The sequence below is a fragment of the Microcaecilia unicolor genome, chromosome 1, assembly GCF_901765095.1.
Source record: "Microcaecilia unicolor chromosome 1, aMicUni1.1, whole genome shotgun sequence".
NCBI lineage: Eukaryota > Metazoa > Chordata > Amphibia > Gymnophiona > Siphonopidae > Microcaecilia > Microcaecilia unicolor.
Window position 1 is genome coordinate 724087504 of NC_044031.1, and position 27808 is coordinate 724115311.

Genomic DNA, 27808 nt, shown 5'->3' on the forward strand with positions numbered 1-27808 from the left:
CCTGGTCCTGGAGGCACCCCAGCCAGTCAGGTTTTCAGCATATCCACAATGAATATTCATGAAATACATTTGCATGCAGTGGAGGCAGTGCATGCAAATCTCTCTCATGAATATTAATTGTGGGCATCTTGAAATCTGACTGACTGGGGTGCCTCCAGCACCAGGTTTGGGAGCCACTGCCCCAGGAGATTCCAGGGAGACACTTTTAAACTCATTATTTGCTCTACATTGGGGCTAGGGGTTTGCAGGGACCAGTGGCCCACCAGGGTGTGGATGCCCCACCAAAAGAGGTTGTTTTGGGAAATTTATGAATATGCTTAAAAGACTTCATAGGTCAATTTTTTTTTATTAATCCTACACTTTTGGATATATGGAAAGGATGGTGGATGCACGGAATAGCCTCACAGTGGAGGCAGTAGAGATAAGGACTGTGTCAGAATTTAAGAAAGCGTGGGACAGGCATGTGGGATCTCTTAGGAAAAGGAGGAATTAGTGGTTACTGAGGATGGGCAGACTGGATAGGCCATTTGGCTCTTATCTGCGGTCATGTTTCTATGTAGAGTTATTTTTATTTGTCCTATGTTTGTTAGGTGCATTTTCCTATATTAACATATACAAGTGCATATTTTGAATGTTCTAACTAAATTATTTAGGAATAGGACCATAAGTTATACACAAGAATAATTCTTATGATGACATGTATTAGACTGTATTTATTTGTACTTAGCAGCACATAAATGAAACATCAGCCAGTGTTTACAATGCTTTATCTCCTCCCTTTGCTCTAGGATTGTACTTGTCAGACTGTGCACATAGACATAAATAATGCCATATGCATGTCTGAAAGAAAGGCATGCAGGCACCACAGTGAAAGAAGACAAGAAAAGGTAACTTTAATTTCTGGAACAACTTTAGGGAACTACTGGTATATTTTGAACATGCATTTTAATCAAAATGAATAGAAATAAAACAAAATAAAAAAGGAAAAAGGAAATAAGATGATACCTTTTTTATTGGACATAACTTAGTACATTTTTTGATTTAGCTTTGGAAGGTTGCCCTTCTTCCGCAGATCGGAAATAAGCAAATGTGGTAGATGGCAGTATATTTATAAGTGAAACATCCAAGCATCTCATTGACAGTCTAACAGGGTGGGGGTGGGTAAGAGGTTCCCCTGTTAGACTGTCAATGAGATGCTTGGATGTTTCACTTATAAATATACTGTCATCTACCACATTTGCTTATTTCCGATCTGCCGAAGAAGGGCAACCTTCCAAAGCTAATCAAAAAATGTATTAAGTTATATCTAACAAAAAAGGTATCATCTTATTTTCTTTTCCCATGATTTAATTCTATTGATTACCTTTAAAAGTGGACTAACACGGCTACTCCACACCTCTGTAATCGAAATTACAAAGAAGACAAAATTATGAAGAGTATATATATGTGAGTTCATGTCGTCCCAAAGGGTTTACGCTGCTTTTTCATACAAAATGTAACTCCACGATGAAGGCGACGTTCAGCATGCATTCAATTGCTGTACGTGGAGAAGAGCCGACCAAGGAAAACGAGCGGGCAGATAAGAACTTACTGCAGTTTGCTTTCGTGACGTCTGACAAACAATATTTACCCGCCCAGGTAATAAGTTGAAAGGAGCTTTGACTTTATTGCCTGCAGTGACGCGCGCGCCTCGGTTGCCGGGTGACCCGGCTTCTGGGTCTCGAGCTCCAGACGAACTCCCAGCGCGGAGGGGCGTGGCCTGGAAAATTCAATTCGCACCGGTCCGGCTTGTCAAGTTTCTCCGGAGCTGCTGCTGCTGCTAATGTAGGCGACGAGGCTTTTCCCAGTTGCTCTGCAGCAGCAGCACAAGTAGTTCAGACCTGAGCAGGGATCGGTTGACGCCAAGTGTTGTCAGCTCAGCCCCCCCAGTCGAGTCCAAGCTGTGAAAAACAACAAGGAGCTCTGTGACCCTGGGATCTTGGCTCCAACCGCGAGTGAGGATGAAAGCTGCTCTGCTGCTACTGGAATGAGCCAGACTTCTGAAACCCCGTGAGCTTGGTTGGATGGTTAGGTCTTGACTCCTTCTTTTGGCGGGGACGGTTTTGGCTCGCTGGATCCTGAAAATCCGAACTTTTTGAAGGGAACTGTAGTGGCAATATTATTGAGAGAAGATGGAAGAAAAAGCAGCTAAAACTTTGGAAACGAGCAATGGCCCTTGGTGGAAGGTGAGACAACAAGTATGTGTGTTGACTGTACAAAGTGTCTTTCGGTACTTTTAAAACGTAGGAGAAATACGATCCCGTTAAGAACGTCTAGTTAAGATATGAGTTCCCCAATGGAATGTTGTTTCGACTTTTATTCACGCTTTGCTGACAGTTAGTTAATATCTATTCAAAATGAAATTTTCGAAGGCTAAAATGCAAAAAAAAAAAAGTAGGCTTGCCAAGCACATTTTTGCTACCTTGACTTTAGACCATTAGACGCGGTGCCAAGTGCTTGGGTGAAGAAGAAGCTCGTCTTGTCCTGATGGCATTAGCTATGAGTGCAAAGTTTTAAACTGTGTGCGTTTGCTGCACAATTAGATGAGTTGTGTGAAATCTGACGAGTTTTACCGAAACGGATGGGGTTTTACAGCGCACTGTACAGTCTGTGGAGCACAAGTGTCATTATCATGTTTACCCCAAAATTTTCTGTAATACTAAACGTTGACTTTCTCATATATTTCCACTATTCATGATGTATTGTAAGCCACATTGAGCCTGCAAAGAGGTGGGAAAATGTGGGATACAAATACAATAAATAACATAAAATAATAAAATCAATTATAGTTAAGCGCCATCGGCAGAACTGAACGGCTAATTCGCCTTGCATTATACGAGCATGTTTTTCAAAATGGAAAGCTAGGTGCAGACCTCTTTTATTGGTAAATCGCGCGAAATGTTTCTGCTTTTGGCTATTCGTTACCCTTCGATCATTTAAAAGGTCTACTACAGTGTATAGAGCAAATATTTTTGAGACTCCCCTGGTAACTAGATGAAACGTTGACATCCTGTAAAGATCTTGTTATTTCCTGTGTTTGAAATCTGACATGTTTCCAGTTTGGGCAAATCAACATGTTTGTACTCCTCTCATCCTGTTGTAAACTATTAAGAAACTGAAAGACCTCGTTACGTAAGGACGTTTATCCTTTAGTTGGTAAAATTACTTTCAATTAATATTTGATACCATATAGAAGCGAGTTTCTGGTTGATGTAAATTCTTATGCAGAAGCAACGACTACATACTGTTTAAACGTGGTATATAGTGATTAGTGCACAGCAGTAGGTAGATGCGTAAAAGAAACAGACAATTTAAAAGCAAGTCTGTCTTGTTCGCTGCAAAACTGTTCACGTTGAAATATCTCAGTGTTACGTAAGGCTAAAATATACTGCTGTTAAAATGGGGAGGCAAAAATATCTTACTAGTAACATTACTTGTGTCGTAGTTTAGAACTTACTATCATTTCAACCTAATCTTTTTCAGATAGATACGTTGATTTTTAATACAAGGTGTTGATAACTGAAAAGAAATGATAAGGCTATGCTGTAATAACTTATTTGCATAAAGTAGCCGCAGAGGCCATAGCTAACACGACAATAAAGCTGGGACATTTTGTTTCTAGCAAATTACTTGTCTTGTTGGCACAACTGTTTTTATGAAATTAGCTGTGACATTGCACTTGAAATTACTTGGATAAAGTCGTATGGGTTTGTTGGTCCACTCATAAGCAACCTGAAGAGGAAGGCTCAGCCTTCCCAAGCATTCAAAAAATGTAGTTAATCCAGTAAAAAAAAAGGAATCGTGTGGTTTTCCTTTCTTTTATTTTATTTGTCTATGTTATCTGAAATTAATTGGTGCTTAGAACAGATGAAAGGCAGTTTTGTAAGGTCCGGGGTGCAAATTTGCAGTAGCTGTCTTGGTCCTAGAGAACCATATGCAGATGTGACACCTTTTCACTGCACCAATATATAAAAATTGCCCCAGACCTGATGTGCTGCACAAGCTTTGAAGACTGGCCCAGGCCCTTTCTTCAGCTCTGATGCTCACTGGTTACATTTAAATAAGGGGCTTCTATGGTATTTAGAAAATCGTTTTGTTTTTGTTTTTTTTGCTATAGTTAGTACTAGTTGTATCCTCTCTAGGGTTAGGTATGAACTAACTCGTTTCCAAGTTCTGATTAGGGCTCTGATTACTGGGTGGGTTTCACAATATTCAGAGGAGTGATTTCCCCCCCCCCCCCCCTGCCAGGCAGCTTTATAATAACTCTGAAAAGAAACCTGATTTGTAGAACCTGCTTCTAACCATTGGGCTTCTCTAGGGGCTTGACAGTGCCCTTGAATCACTTATAGTACTGCTGAGTTATGCTGTAGCTTGAGGGCAGGGCAAGTCATTCTTCCATTTTCTGTGGCGCATAGCAATATCTCCCATTTTATCCTCACCCTCTTTCCTAACCAGGTAAACGTTTTAAGCACTTTATTTATTTTTAAGAAGCTAGGGGTATGCCTTGTTTTTAAGCATTTTCCTCTGTAAAACATATGTATTAATGTATATATAATTATATTTACTATCTCTGTGGGTCAATCGTACAAAATATAGGCAAAGCTAAGCACTAAAATGGTCAGAGTTCAGGTAAAGATGAATAGATTCATGGCCTTTTTGACTTTGTTGAAATTTAAAGGGCCTGATGTAAGTTGGATACATGAACCTTTCAATGTGACTTTGTCTTTGCGATGTATCCATATTGCATAAAACAGGAGAGAAGCTCGTGGGGAGATTCGTCAACCTCTCAGCCTAGGTGCAAAGCAGTACCAAATTAGCAAGAAGAAATGCCAGCAGGCAAAGACCAGCATAGTCCATCCAGTCAAAAGGTGGCCAGGGTTCAACTTACTGGTCTTCCTCCCCCCCTCCCCCACTTTGTTGTTGTTAGGGCTGTACCTGCCACTTTATGCAGGTTACTCCTGTCTATGCGCTCTCTTTTGCATGTGTGTGTGCGTGTGCGTGCACGCATGTGTGAAGAAGCGGTATGTCCACAGACCAAAAAAATCACAGCTTGTTTTTGGTTAATTTGCATTCCCTCCACCTCCCCCCCCCCCCCCCCTATTTTCAACATGTCTTTTTTTTTGTTTGTTTTTTTCATATGTTTGTTTTAATAACTTTTGTAATGCACTTAGAACTTTGTAACACATGAAAATTGTTTATACACCTGTTAATTCATAGGTTAATGTGCATTAAATTAATTTTGAAGGTGCATTAAATACACATATCTAATGTATACTTTCCATTTGATAATTAACTATGGGTGCAAGTACCCAGAGACTTTACACCTGTTCTTTCTGAGAGCGAAGTATCAATGGAGAGTAAAGTGCATTGGTCTGAAAATCCAATTTATGTGCATTATTTCCATTTCCATTTATTGGTTCTGATATCCCACATTATCCAAATAACATTCAGCACAATGTGGTTCACAGTACAATAAAAATATTACATTTACATGGGAGCTAACAAATACACAGTATAACAGAAAAGAGTTTTCATAAGAACTAACAAGTAAGGGCTAGAACTTTCCTAGCTCATCAACATTGGTAAGCCAGATTTAACATATAGGCAGAACCTAGTTCATGGTTGTTTAAAGGAACAAGATATTGTTTCTGGCATTCGTTCATTGTCATTAGCCTTCCTCTGTTAAAAATCATTTGTTGAAATATGATTTAATCGTTTTCCGAAATAGTAGGTTGTCTGCTTTCTGTCTCGTAGCTATGGGTAGTGCGTTCCATGTCTTTGTTGCAAGGTAAGAAAACCCCACAATGTGTATGAATTTGTACAGTATCCTATATAATAATTCTCACCTCCAACGTTCTAATGTGCCTGGTACCGTGGCTCCCTCGGAGGTGGTCTGCTAGGCAGTTTAGAATGCACTGACGCCAGTGATGTCACTGATAGCTGATTCCAAGGCAAGGGGTGTTTCCCTACTCCTCCCCCTGCCTGGGAAACAGCTGTCAGTGCCCCTCCCTCGGCGCAACACCCAAGCCCCTGCCCTGCAAAACCATGAGCCAGGCAGGGGGAGGAGCAGGGAAACACGCGGAGTGTGTTTCCCTACTCCTCCCCCTGCCTACCAAACAGCTCTCAGTGCCCCCCCTCGGCGCAATACCCAAGCTCCTCCGCCCCGGCGCAGCACCCAAGCCCCTACCCCCCCTCGATGCATCACCCAAGCCCCTCCCCCCTGGCACATCACCAAAGCCCCTACCCCCCCTCTCGGGCACATCAACTCCCTCGCCACCTGCAGCCGCCAATACTAACACTGTCCGGCCGCTGCTGCTTCTCCTGTGGAGCAGCAGCGGCCGGTACAAAAAGAAAAAAGCCAAAAAAAGATTTTTAACCTGAAACGTGGCTCCATAGACAGCCATCTGGCATTGGCTGTCGTCACTGCAGCTGCTCCTCCTCTCCCCTCCACGTCACTGCCCCTGCAGAAAGACCCCGGAGGAGTGCAGCGACGTCAGAGGGGAGAGGAGGAGCGGCTGCAGAGATGACAGCCAATGCCAGATGGCTGTCTATGGAGCCGTGTTTCAGGTTTAAAATCTATTTTTGGCTTTTTTCTTTTTGTACCGGCCGCTGCTGCTCAACAGGAGACGCAGCAGCTGCCGGACAGCGTTAGTATTGGCGGCTGCGGGTGGCGAGGGGGTTGATGTGCCCGAGGGGGGGATAGGGGCTTTGGTGATGCGCTGGGGGGGTAGGGGTTTTGGGTGATGCGCCGAGGGGGGAGGGGAGGGTCGCTGCACATGGATGGCTGGAGGGGGGCAGGGGGAGGGGAGGGTCGCTGCACATCGGTGACTGCAGGGGGAGAGGAGGGCCGCTGGACATGGATGGCTGTGGGGGGGCAGGGAAGAGGGAAGTGGGGAGGGGGTCCTGAGACCAGATGGGTGGCTGCAGGGGAGGGCAGGGGAGACAGAAGGGACGCTGCAGGGGGGCAGGGGAGAGGAGGGTCACTGGACATGGGTGGCTGCAGGGGCGGCAGGGGAGACAGGAAGGATGCTGCGGGGGGGGGGGGGATTACCTTGCTAGCGCCCGTTTCATTGTCTACCGAAACGGGCCTTTTATACTAGTTCTCTTATAATTTTGGAAGTGGAGTAAGAGGAAGTTCCAGGATCCCCTCGAGGCATTTCTTAACTCTCCATTGCCCCATGTAAGCCGCATTGAGCCTGCCATGAGTGGGAAAGTGCGGGGTACAAATGTAACAAAAAAAAATAGAAGATCGATTAGAGAGCCCATGAAGTCGGGGGTTATTCCACATAGTATCTGGAAGGCAAGGGTGGTTATTTTGAAGTGGATCCTGGCTTTCACTGGGAGCCAGTGTGAGGACTGTACAGCCCTTTGGTACCCTGAAGCCTTGAAAATTAGCCTTGCTGCAGTATTTTGGGCAGTCTGAAGTTTCCTTAGTCTTATGGCTTTATAGCTGGTGTATACCCCCTTACAGTAGTCAATCTTGGATAAGATCAGTGTTTGAACTAGGATGTGGAATGTTGTAGCTGAAAAGAAATCACTAATTGTAAATTTCCATAGCGATCCGAAAACTTGTTTAGTTACTGCTGCTATTTGGTCATGAAATGATAGATTTGAAGCTTTGAAGACTGCCCAGGCCCTCAGTTGTGTTCAATTCAGAGCTTAAGGATATCCCCACCAAGCTGGCGGGGATATCCATAAGCTCTGACATTGAACACAACTGAGCTCTTTGCAGCTGAAGGCAACAGACTGGCAGCTCCTAAAGCCTGTTGAGCAATACAAGCCAGTTCTGTTAAGTTGCTTTTATTGGCAAAGTCTAATTGCTTAGTTATAAAATAGACTTAATATTGCTGCATGAGAACTCAAGTATTTGAATTTTTGAATACGGTAACAAAATCAATGAAGTAAAATTTAAAAAGTTAAAACAATTAAGAAAAATAAAGAAAAAGGAAGGAGCAGGTTATTATGACTAGTGATGCTGCATATCGTTTGCAATGAATTTGCATAAAACTGCCATCTGAAGTCTTTTCCTCCTCTGATTTAATTTGTTGAAAGCTTTCCAATAGGAAATTAAAATAGACTTATTTTAATTATTTTGAGAGACTCCACCCAACTCGACTGGCTAAAATTATGCATGCACTTTTAACCAGACTGAAGGAGGGAAATCGTCACATGGTCAGTTTACCAACGGTTTACTCAAGTTAATGGCTTTGAAATTTGCCTTCAGCAGTGGCTTCTATGTGAGGTTACAGAGATCTGAAACAGCACCAGGAGAACGGGTTCCCTTTCTTGCTGAATATAAAGCAAGTTGGTTGGTATGTTGTACAGAAGTGCATTTGTTAGTGCACATGGTGTGTGCAAAACCGATTTAACGCAAATTAATTTACAAAGCAGCCACATGTAGTCGTGTGGATGGGTGGGCAGGTAGGGGGGGCTGTAGGGTGGGACACTAATTCTGTAATCTTGTGCATACATTTTCATGCTTAGCATCCAAAATTGCACATGTAGGTTATAGCATACTGGCAGTTATGCGCATAAATTAATTGTTAAATTAGGCACTAAGGAGGGAAGTTATCAATGTGGGCTACCATTAAGATGTGTTATTTTACCATTAACTCATGCTGTTTTAGCACAGGTCCCATTTTATGCAGTGAGACCTACTTATAACAAAACTGATTAATAGTACAATAACCTATCTTAATGGTAGCTCATGTTGATAAATTCCTCCCGTAACTGGTGCTAACAACCAATAATGGACCACAATTGGTGTTAATTCGCACTAACTGGCACTAATGTGCATTTACACGCGTACCTACACTTAGGTGTTCTTCTATAGTTTTGTGGCATGTAACTGCAAGAAGGGCGTGTTCTTGGGCAGGGCCACTGAGAGGGGGGAGCAGGGGGGACAAAATTCCCCGGGCCCAGGCCTCCAAGGGGGGGCCCGGCGCTGGGGTCAGGCCACTGGCACTGCAGTCCCTGGTCTCATCTGCCTGCCTCCTCGGCTCTGGGCCCCCTGCATTCGAAGCGGCAGCCACAGATCGCCTCTCTTCTGGTCTTCCCTTCCTGTGTCCCGCCCTTGCAGAAACCAGAAGCTACATCAGACGAGGGCGGGACACAGGGAGGGAAGGCCAGAAGAGAGGGGATCTGCGACTGCAGCCTTGAATGCAGGGGGCTCGGAGTCGTGGAGGCAGGCAGGTGAGACCACAGACTGCAGCGGCGGGGGGGGGGGGCGGCAGTGGTGGGGGGCATGACAGGGGGTGGCAGCAGCAGGGAGAGTGACAGGGGGGCCAGGCCTAGTCTCTCAGCGGCCCTGCTCTTGGGAGGGACATGGGCAAGAAAAAAGCCCAAAAATCTGAAAGCAAACCAAAACCTTTTCCTCTTTGCACCTCCCTAATGTATTGGATAGACGTTCTGCATTTTTTCACTCTTAGTGCAATCATTCTGCTTGGTAGAATATGGCTGCCATGTATGGTCTGACCTTAGAATTATAGCTACATAATGCGAGGTTCCACTTTAGGAGTCACTGACCAGGAAAGGGATCTAGGCATCATTGTTGATGATACGTTGAAACCCTCTGCTCAGTGTGCAGTGGCAGCTAAGAAAGGAGATAGAATGTTAGGTATTATTATAATGCCTTTGTATCGCTCTATGGTGCGACTGCGCCTCAAATATTGTCTGGTTACCGCATCTGAAAAAACATATAGTGGAATTAGAAAAGGTACAGAGAAGGGCGAAGAAAATGATAAAGGGGATGGGAAGATCCCTATGAGGAAAGGGCTCTTCAGCTTGGAGAAAAGACGGCTGAGGGGAGATATGACAGAGGTCTATAAAATAATGAGTGGAATGGAATGGGTAGACGTGAATCGCTGGTTTACTCTTTCCAAAAATAATAGGACTAGGGGGCATGCAATGAAGCTACAAAGTAGTAAATTTTAAACAAATCAGAGAAAATATTTCTTTACTCAACGTGTAATCAAACTTTGGAATTCGTTGCCAGAGAATGTAGTAAAAGCGGGTAGCTTAGCGGGGTTTAAAAAAGGTGTGGATGACTTCCTAAAAGAAAAGTCCATAAGCCATTATTAAAATGGACTTGGGGAAAATCACTGCTTATTTCTGGGATAAGCAGCATAAAATGTATTGTACTTTTTTGGGATCTTGCCAGGTACTTGTGACCTGGATTGGCCACTGTTAGAAACAGGATGCTGGGCTTGATGGACATTCAGTCTGTCCCAGTATGGCAGTACTTACATACTTATGTAGATCACATGATGCTGCCATGAAGAAATATCAAATGAAAGAATCTCCAATAGATATTAGCCAACTTTTCAAAAAGTTTGGTATGCTAAATTCAACACAAATTACCCATTCCTGGACATAATGAAAGAGCTTGTTCAGTAGTGGGAGTGCTCACATTCCCACTGCATCCACAGATCTGGCACTCATATAGTGGTTGATCTGGTGTCTGAGTGGCAGTTCTGGTTATGGCCATGCAGGTGACCTGGGCTCTATTCCTACACCGGATCCTGTTCTCTCCGGCTGGCAAGGGCTGTGAATGGCATGCAGTGAAGCCAACAGCCTCCAGGAAAGAGGGATCCCCCCCCCCCCCCCCACGATCCTTGCACAAAGGTGATACCTAGCAGCCAAATATAAGACACATAACTGCAAGGTTCTGGAACAAGCCCCACTGAATGGCAGCCATCACTACAATTACTGGGCTAGAAGAGGTCATGAAATAGGGTCACAAGTCTCAGATAGTTATGAATTAAGGTTCATGGCATCAAATCCTAAATGCATTTGGAAGTGAACTGCAAGTTCAAAGAAGCAGCCATCCCCTTTTCCTGCTCCTTCTCCCCCAAAAGAATTCCTAATCCCCAACAGTATCCCATTTATTGCTCTCCTAGAATTGTTCAATTTTGTGGCAATTATTGTTAATAATAGTTCTCGAGGGAAAAGTACTACAGTTGAGGTGCAGTACAGAATACTAGACAAACCTTTCAACCGTACTAGGGATGTACCTTCATTAGCACACATTTGGTTTCGGAGTACTTCTTTAAAAATTTGCTGCAAGTGGAATTGAATTAATACATATAAACCTACAAAGTAAAGGGTCCTTTTACAGAGCTACAGTGAAAAGTGGCCTGCAGCAGTGTTGGCATATGGGATTGCCATGCTCTGAGGCCACTTTTTACTGGAGCCATAAAAAGCCTTTTGTTCACTTCACTGGCTTCCAATCAAATACCGCATTCAATTCAAGCTTCTCCTTCTTACCTACAAATGCACTCAGTCTGCTGCCCCTCACTACCTTTCTACCCTCATCTCCCCTTACATTCCCACCCGTAACCTCCGTTCACAGGACAAATCCCTCCTCTCTGTACCCTTCTCCACCACCGCCAACTCCAGGCTCCACTCATTCTGCCTCACCTCACCCTATGCTTGGAACAACCTTCCTGAGCCCTTACGCCAAGCCCCCTCCCTGTCCATCTTCAACTCTGCTTAAAACCCACCTCTTCAATGCTGCATTCGGCACCTAACTCTTACCATTCAGTAAATCCAGACTGCCTCAATTTGACCGCCCCTATCGGACTGACCGTTCACTTGTCTCTTAGATTGTAAGCTCTTTGAGCAGGGACCGTCCCTCTATGTTTAAATTGTACAGCGCTGTGTAACCCTTGTAGCGCTTTAGAAATGTTAAGTAGTAGTAGTAGTAATTAGCATGTGGCCATTACTGCTGAGCTCTTACCGCCACCTATTTACTTGGTGGTAAGGGCTCATGCACTAATCTGGCGGTAATTGGGCAGCACGTGGCGATGGCCTATTAGTGCCGGGCACACCCACTCCCTGCCCACTGTGCTAGAAATAATTTTTATTTTCTAGCATGGGAAATGGCACTGGACAAAGAGCAGAACTACAGTAGGGCACCTGGGCATTCCTGGCAGTAGTCTTATTTTAGAATTAACACTCAAGCTAAAGAGTTTAATTACAAGAAAATCTCCCAAAATTGTATTAGTGGGTTTCAGGCACCAGGACACCACAACAATTCACTACATGCCTATACGTGGAGAAAAACCTCAGTAAAACGACCCCACCTACAATACTTCTAGGGTGTGGTCACAGCTCACCATCATAGGAAAAAAACTCCACTTACTTCACAGTGTCCCTGTGTTTATGCTTACATTGGGCAAACAACGAGACCCCTAAAAACCAGATTGATGGAACACCGTTCATGTTTAAAAACCAAAAAGATGGAAGCACCAATGGTAACCCACTGTGACCAACTTGGCCATCGCTTTGAAGAATTGAGATGTATTGTGTTAGACAAGTTAGAGAGGTCACATCGACGGGGCAATTACAAGCGGATATTGAGGCAATTAGAGCAAAAATGGATATATTTCTTCAATACAATGGAACCCGGCGGATTAAATATCCGGGTAGAGTGGTCTGCCTTCTTTTGAAGTCATGGCCTATTGATGACATTATGCTGCTGTTTAAAGATGATTGTCTACTTGTATCCAATGGTTGTAGCTGTTCAGGTATTTAAGACGGTTGGATTTTTGACATCTGGTTACCCACTGGTGGTCGCAAATGGCCAGTACACAGGATTAGGATTGAGATCCCTAATGTGATTCCCCATGGCGCAGCTTCTAGCGAAACAGGATCTCCCTGTTGGGCATCTGGGAGTGCTATAATTGGCAGAGGGCCGGATTGAAAGGCTGAGAAGAACGTGAAGGTTTGAAGAATTACCGTTGAGTGTTCGATTCTGTTTCCCTGCCTGTACCACCTTTGGTTTTTCCTGTGAATGGTAGTGGGCTTTATGGACATTGGGACCAAGAGAGATAATGTTCCTACACTGTGAAGTAAGTGGAGTTTTTTTCCTATGATGGCAAGCTGTGCCCACACCCTAGAAGTATTGTAGGTGGGGTCGCTTTACTGAGGTTTTTCTCCACATATAGGTGTGTAGTGAATTGTGGTGTCCTGGTGCCTGAAACCCACTAATACAATTTTGGGAGATTTTCTTGTAAGTAGTCTTATTGTGCCACATGCTACCCACACTGTAGCCCTATCTCCATTTTATGAAAGTACCTCCAAGTTGATTAGCATTAAAAAGTTCTAACACACATTAACATTTTTGTTATTAAAATTGTGTGAAACAAACTGAAAATTGGGGAAAATGTCCAAACGAACATGTCTTTGCCCTGTGAACCTCCCTAAATTGTGCCTGTTTTTCAAGTATGAAACCTAAATTCTGATTCAGATCAAAAACTGGTTGTGCCCAACTTGAATGGTTTGTGGATAAGAACATAAGTACATAAGCATAGCCAAACTGAGACAGACCAAAGGTCCATGAAGCCCAGAATCCTGTTTCCAACAGTGGCCAATCCAGGTCACAAGTACCTGGCAAGATCCCAAAACAGTAAAACAGATTTTATGCTGCTTATCCTAGAAATAATCAGTGAATTTCCCGGCTTATGGACGTTTCTTTAAGAAAATTATCCAAACTTTTTTAAAAACCTGCTAAGCTAACTGCTTGTACCACATTCTCTGGCACATTGATGATTAGTAGCTTGGCTGAACAAGTTGGGGAAAATAACTAGAGCACCAGTTTTAGAGTCAGTTGTTACTCCATCCTAACAGCTCTAGTCAAATAGCCCCTCTCTCCTCCCCTTCCAGTTACTACTACTACTATTTAGCATTTCTATAGCGCTACAAGGCATACGCAGCGCTGCACAAACATAGAAGAAAGACAGTCCCTGCTCAAAGAGCTTACAATCTAATAGACAAAAAATAAATAAAGTAAGCAAATCAAATCAATTAATCTGAAAGGGAAGGAAGAGAGGAGGGTAGGTGGAGGCGAGTGGTTACGAGTCAAAAGCAATGTTAAAGATGTGGGCTTTCAGTCTAGATTTAAAGGTGGCCAAGGATGGGGCAAGACGTAGGGGCTCAGGAAGTTTATTCCAGGCGTAGGGTGCAGCGAGACAGAAGGCGCGAAGTCTGGAGTTGGCAGTAGTGGAGAAGGGAACAGATAAGAAGGATTTATCCATGGAACGGAGTGCACGGGAAGGGGTGTAGGGAAGGACGAGTGTGGAGAGATACTGGGGAGCAGCAGAGTGAGTACATTTATAGGTTAGTAGAAGAAGTTTGACTAGGATGCGAAAACGGATAGGGAGCCAGTGAAGGGTCTAGAGGAGAGGGGTAGTATTAGTAAAGCGACCCTGGCGGAAGACGAGACGGGCAGCAGAGTTTTGAACCGACTGGATAGGGGAGAGGTGACTAAGTGGGAGGCCAGCAAGAAGCAGATTGCAATAGTCTAAATGAGAGGTGACAAGGGTGTGGATGAGGGTTTTGGTAGAATGCTCGGAAAGAAAGGGGCGGATTTTACAGATGTTGTAAAGAAAGAAACGACAGGTCTTGGCAATATGCTGGATATGAGCAGAGAAGGTGAGAGAAGAGTCAAAGATGACCCCAAGGTTTCGAGCTGAGGAGACAGGGAGAATGAGAGAGCCATCAACAGAAATAGAAAACGGGGGGAGCGGGGAGGTGGGTTTGGGGGGGAAAATGAGAAGCTCGGTTTTGGTCATATTTAATTTCAGGTGGCGTTGAGACATCCAGACAGCAATGTCAGACAAGCACGCTGAAACTTTGGTTTGGATGCAAGGTGAGATATCAGGGGTAGAAAGGTAGATTTGGGAGTCATCAGCATAGAGATGGTAGGAAAAGCCATGGGATGAGATTAATGAACCAAGGGAAGAAGTGTAGATAGAAAAGAGGAGGGGACCAAGAACAGAACCCTGAGGTACGCCGACAGGCAGAGGGATAGAAGTAGAAGAGGATCCACCAGAGTGAACACTAAAGGTGCGGAGGGAGAGGTAGGAAGAGAACCAGGAAAGGACAGAGCCCTGGAATCCAAGTGAGGACAGGGTATTGAGAAGTATGCTGTGATCGACAGTGTCAAAAGCAGCAGAAAGATCAAGAAGAATGAGAATGGAATATTGACCTCTGGATTTAGCCAGTAATAGGTCATTGGAGACTTTAGTAAGCGCAGTTTCGGTTGAGTGGAGAGGGCGAAAACCAGATTGTAGTGGGTCAAGAATAGCATGTGAGGAGAGAAAATCAAGGCAGCGGCGGTGAACAGCACGCTCAAGTAATTTGGAGAGAAAAGGAAGGAGGGAGATGGGTCGGTAATTAGAGGGACAAGTAGGGTCGATTGAAGGCTTCTTAAGGAGAGGTGTGACCACAGCATGTTTAAAGGCAGCAGGGACAGTCGCAGTGGAAAGTGAGAGGTTGAGAATGTGACAGATAAAAGGAATAAGAGCAGGAGAGATGGCATTAAGAAGGTGGGTGGGAATGGGATCAGAGGAACAGGTGGTACATTTTGAGGAAGAAAGGAGAAGTGTAGTTTCCTCAATAGTAACTTCAGGAAAGGAGGAAAGGGAATGAGGGGAAGGAGAGAGAGGGGAATGGACTAGTGGAGGAAGAGGTGGTGAGGTAGAGAAAGCAAGGTTTATCTTTTGTACCTTGTTGTGTAAGAATTACAGACACATATGGAGACAACACAGATACCTACAGACACACACATACACACACACACATTTTGGGCACCAGAATTACACCTGCTGAAACCTAGTGTAAATACCCCTGCCCAAGTTGAACGCAGTGATCCATTATTCAGTAACAAAACACGCAATGTTTGGAATGCCTCTGACATGCCCATGCCCTTCCCATGTCCACGCCCCCTTTTGAGATACACGCTATAGGATGTAGATGGCCAACATTATAGAATAGCATGCAGGCAGATGCATGCACAAATCCTAAACGGTGCCAATTAACTTCAGTAATTGGTTGTTAGCACCCATCTATTGATGGTTAAGAGCTTGTTAGCCAATTAAGTTGCACTTGCATCTCAGGAACGTGTCCAAATCTGGGCACCATATATAGAATCCAAGGATATACAGCGTTGTAAAGTAACTAAGTAAATGTAACTAGTTGCTGTACTGAAGTAAATGTTTTATTACTTTTACTTGTAAAGACGTACAGGAAAAATTTGTTACTTTTAGTTAAGTAATAATTTTACCAATTTTTACTACTTTTACCTAGTTACTTCTGATGCTTACAGTTAAAAGTAAAATGTAAAAGTGTCAGAGAGACCTAAATGATGATTCCTGGTAAACCAAATGAAACAGCAAAACCTGGAACAGGATTTTGCTATTGCAAACCTTGTCCACACAATCAGTGCATCATCTCATCTTACATTTTAGTGTTCATGGAGTACAGCTTATGAGAACAGTAGAATTGCCTGTGCTTCTTAAACTTGTTACTAGTCTCCAGCCAAACGAACAGTGATGAATTCGGTCACTTTGAAGCAGAGATAAAACTGAAGCTGGTTGCAATTCTTGGTGAACAGACATATGTTTCTATCGCAACAGACTGGTGGACATCCCATGGAAAATTTTACATTCGTGTGACTAGCCACTGGATTGATAGTCTGTTTGGTTTTAAGACTGAAGAGTTTCCATACATTTGACATTCTTGCATCAGTTCTTGAAGATAGTCAAACAGAGTTTGCTATCCGATGACAAATAGGACAACAACAGATAATGCATGATGGTTCATAAAATCATTTATGGAGATGCCCCGACCTACATGCTAGATCTCGTGGACCTACCTCCCAGAAATGCTAAAAGAACTGCCCGCACATTTCTTAATCTACACTTCCCCAGCTGTAAAGGATTAAAATACAAAGTAACACACGCATCCAGCTTTTCCTACATGAGCACGTTGCTGTGGAATGCACTACCAACTAACCTGAAAACAATTAACGATATAACCCACTTTTGCAAATCTCTGAAAACCTATCTTTTCAACAAGGCCTACCACGAGAATCCATAGCTTAATTATAACACTTCACCACTCTTCCCTTATTCTGAACGTCTTCCTTCTATATTGTTTGTCTAGCTCTTTTTTGTCATACTCTTTGTAACACCAATTGTATCTTTACCCTGGAATGGCGATGCCATAACAGATCTCTGGAAGTCACATTGAGCCTGCAAATAGGTGGGAAAGTGTGGGATACAAGTGCAATAAATAAATAAATAACAACAATTATTTCAAATTTGTCAAAGCCTTCTCTGTAATTGGACAGCATGGCAATGATAACAAAGATGAAGATGCAAGTGATGGATTAGCACTACTACTAATGCAGGTGATAATGAGAACTGTGATGATAAAGCATCCTTTGTTATAAGGAAGTCAAGGGTTTCAGACAGAGATTCATTCGACCAATACTTGCAGACTCAGTTAAAATGCATCACTAATATTGCAGCCTGGCCTGATTTGAAGGAAATTTTTTTTTATCAGACTGAACCATCCACTTCCTGCTAGTCCAGTTGTTGAACCTTTTTAGCTATGGTGGATTAATGACACACAAGCGCATTCACATGAGTGACAGTCGTTTACAAAATTTAGTTTTACTAAAAGAAAAGTAGATTGAATTGTAGAGCAATCAAATTTGGGGGTTAAAAATGTTAACAATAGTTGCATTCACTGTAGTTATAGTACTTGTACTTTTTACTCAAAAAATATTGTATTAGGCATAACTTTTTTACTTTCATGTAAGTACATTTTTTAATGTTTAATGTTTTTAAAGTTAATTTTTCATTGTACTTTTACTTAAGTATTTAAATACACATTTATTTTAACTTTTACTTAAGTACTTTGACCTAGTACTTTGAACACCATTGAGAGTATATGTGCTCCTTAAATTCATAAAAATAATCTATTATATCTTATGCAATTGCCACAAATATCAGTCACTGCTTACATTGCTCACATTGGTACATCATTATTGATTTCCTATAGTTCCTGCAAAAGTCCATGTGAGAGCATTGTGTGCATAATTCCCAATACCAAAATCCAGATATGGAGTGGCCTAGTGGTTAGGGTGGTGGACCTCAGGCACAGGCAGCTCCTTGTGACTCTGGGCAAGTCACTTAACCCTCCATTGCCCCACGTAAGCCACATTGAGCCTGTCATGAGTGGGAAAGCACAGGGTACAAATGTAATAAAAATAAATAAATATTATTATTAGCAGCACTAATTCACCAGAGAATATGGCACTTATCTTGAACTGCCCATTTTCTCCAAAGAAGCAGCCCAACTCCAACCCAAATGCTGCTAGTTGTTTTAGCAAGGTGACACCTGCATCACAAACCATTGGCACATTAAATGGCAAAATCATGCTTTATTTTCCCTTAAGGTGCATTATTTTACCACAATGCATGTCAGTTAATAATGAGATGCAAAGCATGCAAATGCATATAAAGCACCTCATTATCATGCAAATTGAATAACACAGCTTGCATTGAACTTTGCAAGCTACATTATTCATGGGAAAATAATGACAGCTTTAAACTGGTGTTACTTTTCCTCCCTGGGACCATGTAAAAGAGGAAGAAGATAAAGTGCTGTGCATACACCCAGCCCCCCAAGCAAACCCCCCCCCCCACCCCGCAAAGACACCCCCAGACCTACCACTGCAGTCCCTGATGCAAGAGCAATCCCCAGTTGCTCCTGTTCCCTAAGCCAGTGTTTCCCCAAGTCCAGTCCTGGAGTACCCCTTGCCAGTCAGCTTTTTAGGATATCCACAATGAATATGCACAAACTTGATATGCATACACTGCTTCCATTATATGCAAATCTCTTTCATGCATATTCATTGTGGATATCCTGAAAACCTGACTGGCAAGGGGTACTCCAGGACCGGACTTGGGAAACACTACCCTAGGCTGCTGGATTTAAAATGGTGCTTTTGACCCCTAGAGGTATCTCATGGTACTACCATTGGGGGGGGGGGGGGGTCAAGCTGCCAAATAAGGGCAATACTAGTGACTCCTGCAGTACATTAAAGATGGAGTAAAATGTGATACTTTACCACAACTTAGTAACTTCCCCCCACAACGGGGATAATTTCTGCATCTTTCTCCCATATTTTCTTGGTCTCTAATTGCATTTGCTGCTACTTGAGGATTTCCTCTTTCTCCTCATGCTACCGCTTGACACTGAAACTTCTCTTAGTACTGCTATTCTTGTACTTTTTTTTCCTTTATTCTTTCATCGAGCTTTGTATCTGTGGAAATAGGAATGTTTTCCAGGCGATCACAACTTCTTCATTCTCCATTAGTCGTGTCAGGGTCGTGATCCCAGTGTTTTTCTGGCCCGGCAATGTTTACACAGTTTCCAAAGGAAGAGGTGTGCTACCCTACCCTATCTCTTTCTATACCAGCCTTCTGACATCAGCAGGTCACACCCAGTGATGAGATGTGTAACTGTTTCCAGTTCAGTGTTGCAGGGTCTGCATTTGTCCGTTTTACCAGTTTTCCGTACACTGGCTGTGAACCATCTTGTCTATGAAACGCTATCCAGAATCAATCTTTCATCTTTAGGTTTAAATTCAATTTTCTTCAACCATTCATGTATCAGGTTTGTGGTTGCAGAAGTAACTCTCAGTATATTTGTGCTTTATCTAACTGCTTTTTCTTGTTTGCTGATCTACTTTTGTAAAGATAATCTCTTGCTGTGCAAGTTCAGCTACTTCACCCCCCCCCCCCCCCCCCATCCCCACGTGCTGCTGAACTCTCCCTCAATCCTTTAATTTGGCGGAAGGCATGTTCAGGTTTATGGATGGAAACCTACTCTGGCTGTTTGCTTTTAGCCTTCAGCACCTTTTGACTATTTGGCTTTGCTAATGCTGCTTGGTATGTCTGAAAGCCTGTGGTGCCATAATCTATTTCTATAAAGCCCATACCACTTTCAGCCTTTAGGATATACAATTGTGGCATACACTGGTTCTTGGAGGATCTGTTTGGAGGGTATAGGTGGCCATCTTGCACCCCATTCACCTGAGGCCATTGCTGGACGGACGGCCAGGGCCCTGATTTAGTGGTACTTAGCAAACCAGATTTTGAGCAATTCAAAAAAGAATGTAAACCCACTTAGGTTTGATTATTTGACGGCCAGTAGAATTTTACTGCTAATGTCTTCAGAGGGCAAAAACAACAGCATTGGAAACCAAATCCAGGGGCTGATGCAGACATTGGTGTGGGATTAGCGAAGTCACACGTTCAGGACATCAGTACACAGCATAATACAATGAAAGTTAATGTAGCTATTAGCTATTCTACCCTGATGTAGAGAAGTACAGAAAAGACTTTAAGGCTGGAGTTTTAATTCCACGTCAGAGGAGGCATAAAAAGGTTAGTTTGATCTTCTGCAGTAGGGGTCTATGAGGATTTAATGCCGGTTCCTCCTTTTTGCTGCAAGCATAACAGTACGGAAAGTGACTGTTCTGCACACAGGTCCAAGTAGAAAACTTTAATCTGCTGGATTGTTGTTCTGTGTATAAATATTGGCATCTTAAATATTTTTGCACACAATATTTTTGTGATGCTGCTATTTGCCCACAGAATAACATTCTAGCACATGCGCACATGCGTGTTTACAGTTTTGTTTTGCTCAGACGTGCACATGGTACTAGCTCCCCTTGTGACAGCACTTTGTATGCGTGCATCTAGTATGCTTGCCTTAATTAGCACACAAGTTATGTGAGCTTCACGCTTGCATATGGTTACTGAGCCAAACTTCCGTTACATTCGCGTTAGAAGCCATCATTCAGCCATTGATGCGTAGCTTTCTGCATCAGCCCCCAGTCAGAATGGTCCTGGATACAGTTCAGCTGATATGAATCAGGGGAAACCGAGAGGAGAAACATACACATTCTGGTATCTCTCAACTTCAGTGAACTCCAGACCTTCATCTAGTAGAAGACACCAAAACCTTCTCCAATCTGGTTTATTTTTTTGTTTTAATTTCTTAAATACTTCCTGCAAGCCCGAAAACTACTGAAGCAGTGTACATTCAGGTACAGTAGGGATTTTTCTGTCCCTAGAGGACTCTGGTTCAGGGATTTCTGAAGATTTAGTATTCATTGTTGCTCCTCTCCTGGTCTGCCGCCCTTAAATGCAGGTTCAGGTGATGCCACCAGAGAGTGTGCCCAGGATCCCTCTGATGTCATCACCTGCAACTGCATTTAAGGGTGGCAGCTTTTGAGGACACTAGTAAGCAGGGCCGCCGAGAGACTGGGCCGGGCTCGGGGCAAGGCCGCCCCCGGGGCCCCACCCCCGCCACCTGAGGCCGCCACGCCACAGTCCCCAATCTCCACCCACCCACCCCCAGCCCTGTCAACAGTCCCCCTCCATCTGCCACCAGGTCCCCTGCATTCAAATCACAGCGCCTCACCTCCGTGTGAAAGCGCAGCGGCAGATCGTCTCACTTCGGGCCTTCCCTCCCTGTGCCCCGCCCTCGTGGAAACAGGAAGTTATATTAGATGAGGGCGGGACACAGGGAGGGAAGGCCCGAAAGGAGGCGATCTGCCACTGCGCTTTCACACGGAGGTGAGGCGCTGTGATTTGAATGCAGGGGGCCCGGTGGCGGACAGAGGGGGGCTGTCGACGGAGCTGAGGGTGGGCGGGTGAGACCAGGGACTGTGGCACCGGGCCCGGGGAATTTGTCCCGCCTGCCCCCCCCCCCCTATCGACGTCCCTGCTAGTAAGCCTGTTTGTTTCTACCAATGCCTACCCGGAGTTGCCAGTTCCATTGCTCACTCTTGGGCTGTTACCATCAGGCCATCAGATGCTGGGTTTGTGGGCCTAGGCGAGTGATCATCATAAGGATGGAGGAATTCCCTCTGATGACATCACCTGTATTTGCATTTAAAGATAGCAGCTTCAGGCATCATGCCAAAGGGGCAGGTGCTGCCCCTTTGTCAGCCCCTTTATGAGGATTTTGTCAAGAAGCTGGTCATTTTTGCCAATGGGATACTTTTATGGTGAAGAACATATATAATTATGGACGGTGATGGTGATGTGGAGATTGGGTTTTATTGTAATTTTCTGACTGGATAGGGTATTGAGGGAAGGTGGGGTAAAGCAATTAGTGGGAGTATGTGAGAAAGACTGTGGGTGAATACAGTGTTGATTTTGTATTGGGACATGATAAATATGCAGTCCAGAAGATGGGTTATTGTTGTAGGAATGGTAACATAGTTCAATCCTATCGGTTGTTTAAAAGCTAATGATAACAGTGAGATAAACCTGGATTATATTTTATGGAATGCATGCTCGATTGTGGGGAAATAGCATCTGAGACATGATCTATTGATTTATATAATTTGGATGTGTTATTTTTGACAGAATCTTGGCTGGGGGACTCTAGGGATCTGAATAAAGTTTTCTTTTATGTCCTAGGGGTTTTAGGTATTGGCAGATGTCATATGTGGGAAGGAGAGGAGGTAGGGTGGTAATTTTGGCTTGGGATTATCTTTTATGAAAGCAGGAGGAAATAGAGTTAGTGGAAGGAGTGGAGGGTTTGTTTCCTAGATTGGGTGGATCAAATGTGACAGCTTTTTTTATTGATACATTTAGTCCTCCAGGTATTGCAGTGTCTAAGTGAGAGCTGCTGAATGAGTGTGTGTAATAATTGAAAGATTTAAAAATGTGTTGATTTCATTGTACATACTTTCATGCCATGTGGGACTGTCCCCTGATAAAACAATTTTGGATAAGGATATGTCGGTTTATGGCAAAAATATTGAACCGACATGTCCCAATGGGCCCAGAGAATGTATTGTTAGGAGGGGAGACGTCGAGGGGTGCTGGTGCTGTTCATCATGATCTTTTGCTGTATAGAGCGTTTTTAATAGGGAAAAAAATGCATCTTAACTACTTGGGTCCATCACGAAGCTCCTACTTATTGGCAATGGCGTAATAGATTACATGCGTTATTGTTAATGGAGCTGCGAGAAGTACAATGGAACTTTAAGAGGCAAAAAAGTTTTACTTAATATGGAAAGCTTACATACAAGATTTGGCTTCACGTGTGCGCAGCACTGTTCTTAACTAACTAGGAGGTCTCTGATGGAAAGGAGAGTGTTACCCACTATAAACAGGTAACAGTCAGTCCCAGCATATGAAAGATTTGGCCTTATGGGGGGTGGGGAGGGAAGGAAGAGGGGAGATGTGGGAGGGGAAGGGAAGTGAGGGAGGGTGATAGGGGAGGGGGGAAAGAGCAATTGTCACTTGTGATCAGTCTTAGGTTTTGGGCTATCATCATTTGTGCGGATGATATGTTATAATGTGATGACAGGAGATAGCTTGGATTTGTCAGTATCTATGGAGTAATGGCATTATTATTGAAAAGAAAGAGGGATAATATGTAAGTGGAGGGGGAGGGGGAATATGAATAAGTGCTACAAATTTATAGTTGTAATGTCTCAACGAAAGTTCAATAAAAATTGTTTAAACAGTAAAAATGTGTTGATTTCAAAAGATTCTAAGTGCACATTTTGAGGATATGGGTGACGAGAAAGCAGATTTTTTTTTATCTCTATGCTGAGTATGGGGAGTTTGAGACAATGCATGCACCCATTCATCAGGGGGTGGTGTTTGTTGGACCTCAGTTTTAGTAAGGATGAGAAATGATTAGGGGTTAAGGATTGAAACAGTATTGCTTTCCCATGGATGGATCATTTGGGCATTTTTAAAAAGTTATTTTGTTCATAGTTCCAAACAGTAAGAGGAGTGTTTTGAAAATTGTTCAGGGTAAAGTGGATATTCCTTCTTTGGAACAGGAGGTTGTAAGTCCTAGTGGGTGTTCATCATGAGCACATTCTTTCTATGAATTATTTTCATTCTGCTGATTGTTAGTTTCATGGAATGTCCGCATGTTTTAGTGTTGTTTGAAAGGTTAAACAACTGTTCTTTATTTAATCATTCCACCCTTCTCGTGATTTTATACAGTTCTATCATATCCCCTCTCAGTAGTCTCTTTTCCAAGTTACCAATGAAAAGGCATTAGCTAAATATCAGTAAAATGAACGCATATTAAAAACACAAATTGATGGAATTGGGGTGGGGGTCAAGATGGCATCAAGAGCAGATGCATGAATGGAGTGGTTCCTGAGTGTGGTGAAGGCATATGAACACTGTTAGCTTTACCCATGTGTAAGCTATGGGGAAGTGTAAAAGTGCATCATGGATTTACCCTCCAGCTCCGGTAGCCCCAGAGTAGAGACATATGGGGAGCTGTCACAGGCTCATGGAGCTAGGCAGGGGAAGCCTAACTGAGCTGAAGCAATTGAAGGTTGATATAATTAAAGAAAGATCAATCATATTTATTTTTATTTTTTTTTATTCATAACAGCATTTATACCCCACATCTCCTATATGATAATTCGTCAATCTGCGTCTCTGGATGGCTGGCTGGCTGGGTTTGTAACCGTATGCCTCCAGCCTTCCCTTTTCTCTCAGTGTCCCGCCTTCATGGAAAGAGGAAATTACATCAGAGGAGGGCGGGACACTGAGAGAAAAGGAAAGGGAAGGCTGGAGGCGAGCGAAAGGAGGGCTGTTGTGGGAGAAGAGGGTGGGCAGGTGAGGGCTGGGGTGGAACTCTGGTGCTTAAAAGGGGGACAGGTGGAGGCTGGGGTGAGTCACTGGACATGGAGGGGGGGGGAGAATCACTGGACATGGAGGGGAGGGGAGAATCACTGGACATGGATGGGATGGGATGCGATGGGAGGGGAGAGGAGAGGAGAATTGCTGGACATGGAGGGGAGGGCAGGGGAGAGATGAGAAATCGCTTAGACAAGAGCCTTTCCTAGGGCCCGCTTCATTTTTGGAGAAACAGGCTTGTTTTGCTTGTTATTCCGATGTCTGATTCAATGTGGCTTACAAAGATAAAAGGTAACAAGGTATCAGTACCTAGCGTAGATGGTTTAAAGGTTACAAATATGTCATTAGGTGATATTACTGGAGGTTAGATTGAAGAAAGAAGAACATATAGGAAACAAGTGATACTGGAGTATCAAGAAAGCTAGAATATATGGAGAATCAGCAAAAGAAAAACAACTTGAGACTTTTGAATTTTCCAAGGTCTCCTCTTGTGTTAGCCGTTGAGATGGCACAGAAAACTTTCTGTGAAGTTTTGTTGGTTACATCAGAAAATACACCCCCAACAGTGAGGGCTCAATATCTCAACGTGAGGAGGAGCCAAGAAAGTTCCACTCATAAGAACATAAGAGTAGCTATACTGGGTCAGACCAATATTTCCTCCTATTTGTTTTAAAAGTATTTCCATGTAACTTCCTCGAGTGTCCCCTAGTCTTTGTACTTTTGGAACGAGTAAAAAATTGATTTACTTCTACTTGTTCTACACCACTCAGGATTTTGTAGATCTGATGTAACAGCAAAACTTCACAGAAATATTTCTGTGCCATCTTAACAGCTAACATAAGAGGAGACCTTGCAAAAAATCAAAAGACTTATCTGAATAATGGGGTATAAATGCTGTTAGGAATAAAAAAAAATAAATATGATGAATCTTTCTTTAATTATATCAACCTCCAATTGCTTCAGCTCAATTAGTTGTTCTTCATGCTTCCCTAGCCTGTCTCCATGAGTGGAAGAGTAGCCTAGTGGTTAGTGCAGTGGACTTAGATCCTGGGGAACTGGGTTCAATTCTCACTGCAACTCCTTGTGACTCTGGGCAAGTCACTTAATCCTCCATTACCACAGGTACAAATAAGTACTTGTAGATACCATGTAAACTGCTTTGAATGTAGTTGCAAAAACCACAGAAAGGTGGTATATCAAGTCCCATTTCCCTTTCCCACCTCAATCATATCTCCCCTCATCCATTCCTTTACTAGCATCCTGTTTGCTTTTTTGGCTGCCATCACACACTGAGCAGAAGATTTCAGCATATTATCTACAATGACACCTAGATCTTTTTCGTGAGTGCTGACCCCCAAGGTGGACCCTAGCATCAGGTAACTATGATTGGACTATTCTTTCCAATGTGTATCACCTTGCATTTGTCCACATTAAATTTCATCTGCCATTTGGATGCCCAGTCTTCCAATTTCCTAAGGTCTTCCTGCAATATTTCACAGTCCGCACGTGTTTTAACAACCTTGAATAGTTTTGTATCATCTGCAAATTTAATCACCTCACTCGTCAATCTGATTTCCATATCATTTATAAATATGTTAAATAGCACTGGTCCCGGTACTGATCCCTGCTGCACTCCACCCTCCTCCATTGAGAGAAATGACCATTTAACCCTACCCTCTGTTTTCTGTCCAATAACCAGTTCCTAATCCACACCAGAACCTTGCCTCCTATCCCATGACTTTTTAATTTTCTCAGGAGTCTCTCATGAGGAACTTTATGAAAAGCTTTCTGAAAATCTAGATACATCAACTGGCTCACCTTTATCCATATGTTTATTCATGTCTTCAAAGAAATGAAGCAAACTGGTGAGGCGAGACTTCCCTCGGTTGACTCTGTCCCATTGAACCATGTTTGTCTATCTGTTCTGTAATTTTATTCTTTATAATAGTTTCTACTATTTTGCCCTGCATTGATGTCAGGCTAACCTGGTCTATGATTTCTCAGATCACCCTTAAAACCCTTTTTAAAAATCAGTGTCACATTGGCCATCCTCCAATCATCAGGTACTACTGATGATTTTAATGACAAGGTTACATTTTACAAAGAGCAGATCAGCAATTTCATGCTTGAGTTCTTTGAATACCCTTGGATATACGCCAGGTCCAGGTGATTTACTACTCTTTAATTTGTCAATTTGGCTCAGTACATCTTCCAGATTCACCAAGATTTCTTTCAGTTCCTCTGCATCATCACCCTTGAAAACCATTTCTGGTACAGGCAGATCTCTTACAACTTCTTCCGTAAAGATAGAAGCAAAGAATTCATTCAGTTTATCCACTATGGACTTGTCCTCCATGAGCACCTCTTTTGTTCCTTCATGATCTATTTGTCCCATGGATTCTCTTGCAGGCTTTCTGCTTCTGATGTACCTGAAAAAGTTGTTTCTGTGAGTTTTAGCCTCTGCGGCAAGTTTCTTTTCATCTTCTCTTTTAGCCTTCTTTATTAATGCTTTGCATCTGACTTGCCACTGCTTATGTTGCTTCTTATTTTCATTTGGGTCCTTTTGCCATTCTTTGAAGGACAATCTTTTGGCTGTAATGGCCTCTTTTACTTCACCTTTTAACCATGCTGACCATGTCGTTTTCTCTTCTTTCCACCTTTGCAAATATGTGGAATGCATCTGGACTGGTCTTCCATTATGGTATTTTTGAATAACATCCATGCCTGATTTAGTGTCCTAACATTAGCAGCCAATCCTTGTAGTTTCTTATTAACAATTTTCCTCATTTTTTCAGTCACCCTTTTGAAAATTAAATGCAGCTACAGTAGATTTCCTTTGTGGATTCATCCCAGATAGTTGCTCGACCATGTTATTGAAATCACCCATTATTATAGTGTTGTCAAATTTGCCAGCTTTCCTAAACTCTGTAAATATTTCTTCATTTGTCTGTTTGTTCTGTCCCAGCAGATGGTAGTACAGCCCTACAGGAATACCTCTTCCCTTCACATGAGGAATTTCTATCCATAATGATTCCACACTGCTATCTGTGTCATGCTAGAGATGTTAATACTTCAGGTGAGATTAATTTGTCAGCTTTTTTGGAAAACTCCCTGGAGGTTATTACAGATAGACTCTCCTTATAACTTTCGCATTGGAATATGATAGAGACTTTATTATGTGTTTATACTTTAGGTTAAGAACATAAGAATAGCCATACTGGGTCAGACCAATGATCCATCTAGCCCTGTATCCTGCTTTCAGCAATTCTTGATCC

At 43.0% G+C, this 27808-nt stretch overlaps 1 protein-coding gene across 1 annotated transcript in view; it reads left to right on the forward strand.

Moving 5' to 3' along the window:
* Positions 1 to 1852: 1852 nt before the first annotated feature.
* Positions 1853 to 27808, forward strand: part of PDE8A (phosphodiesterase 8A) — a 487954-nt gene continuing 461998 nt past the window's right edge. The window contains 1 exon segment of the mRNA XM_030189604.1: positions 1853 to 2225. Within this exon segment, the coding sequence (XP_030045464.1) occupies positions 2172 to 2225 (54 nt within the window). The 5' untranslated portion in view covers positions 1853 to 2171.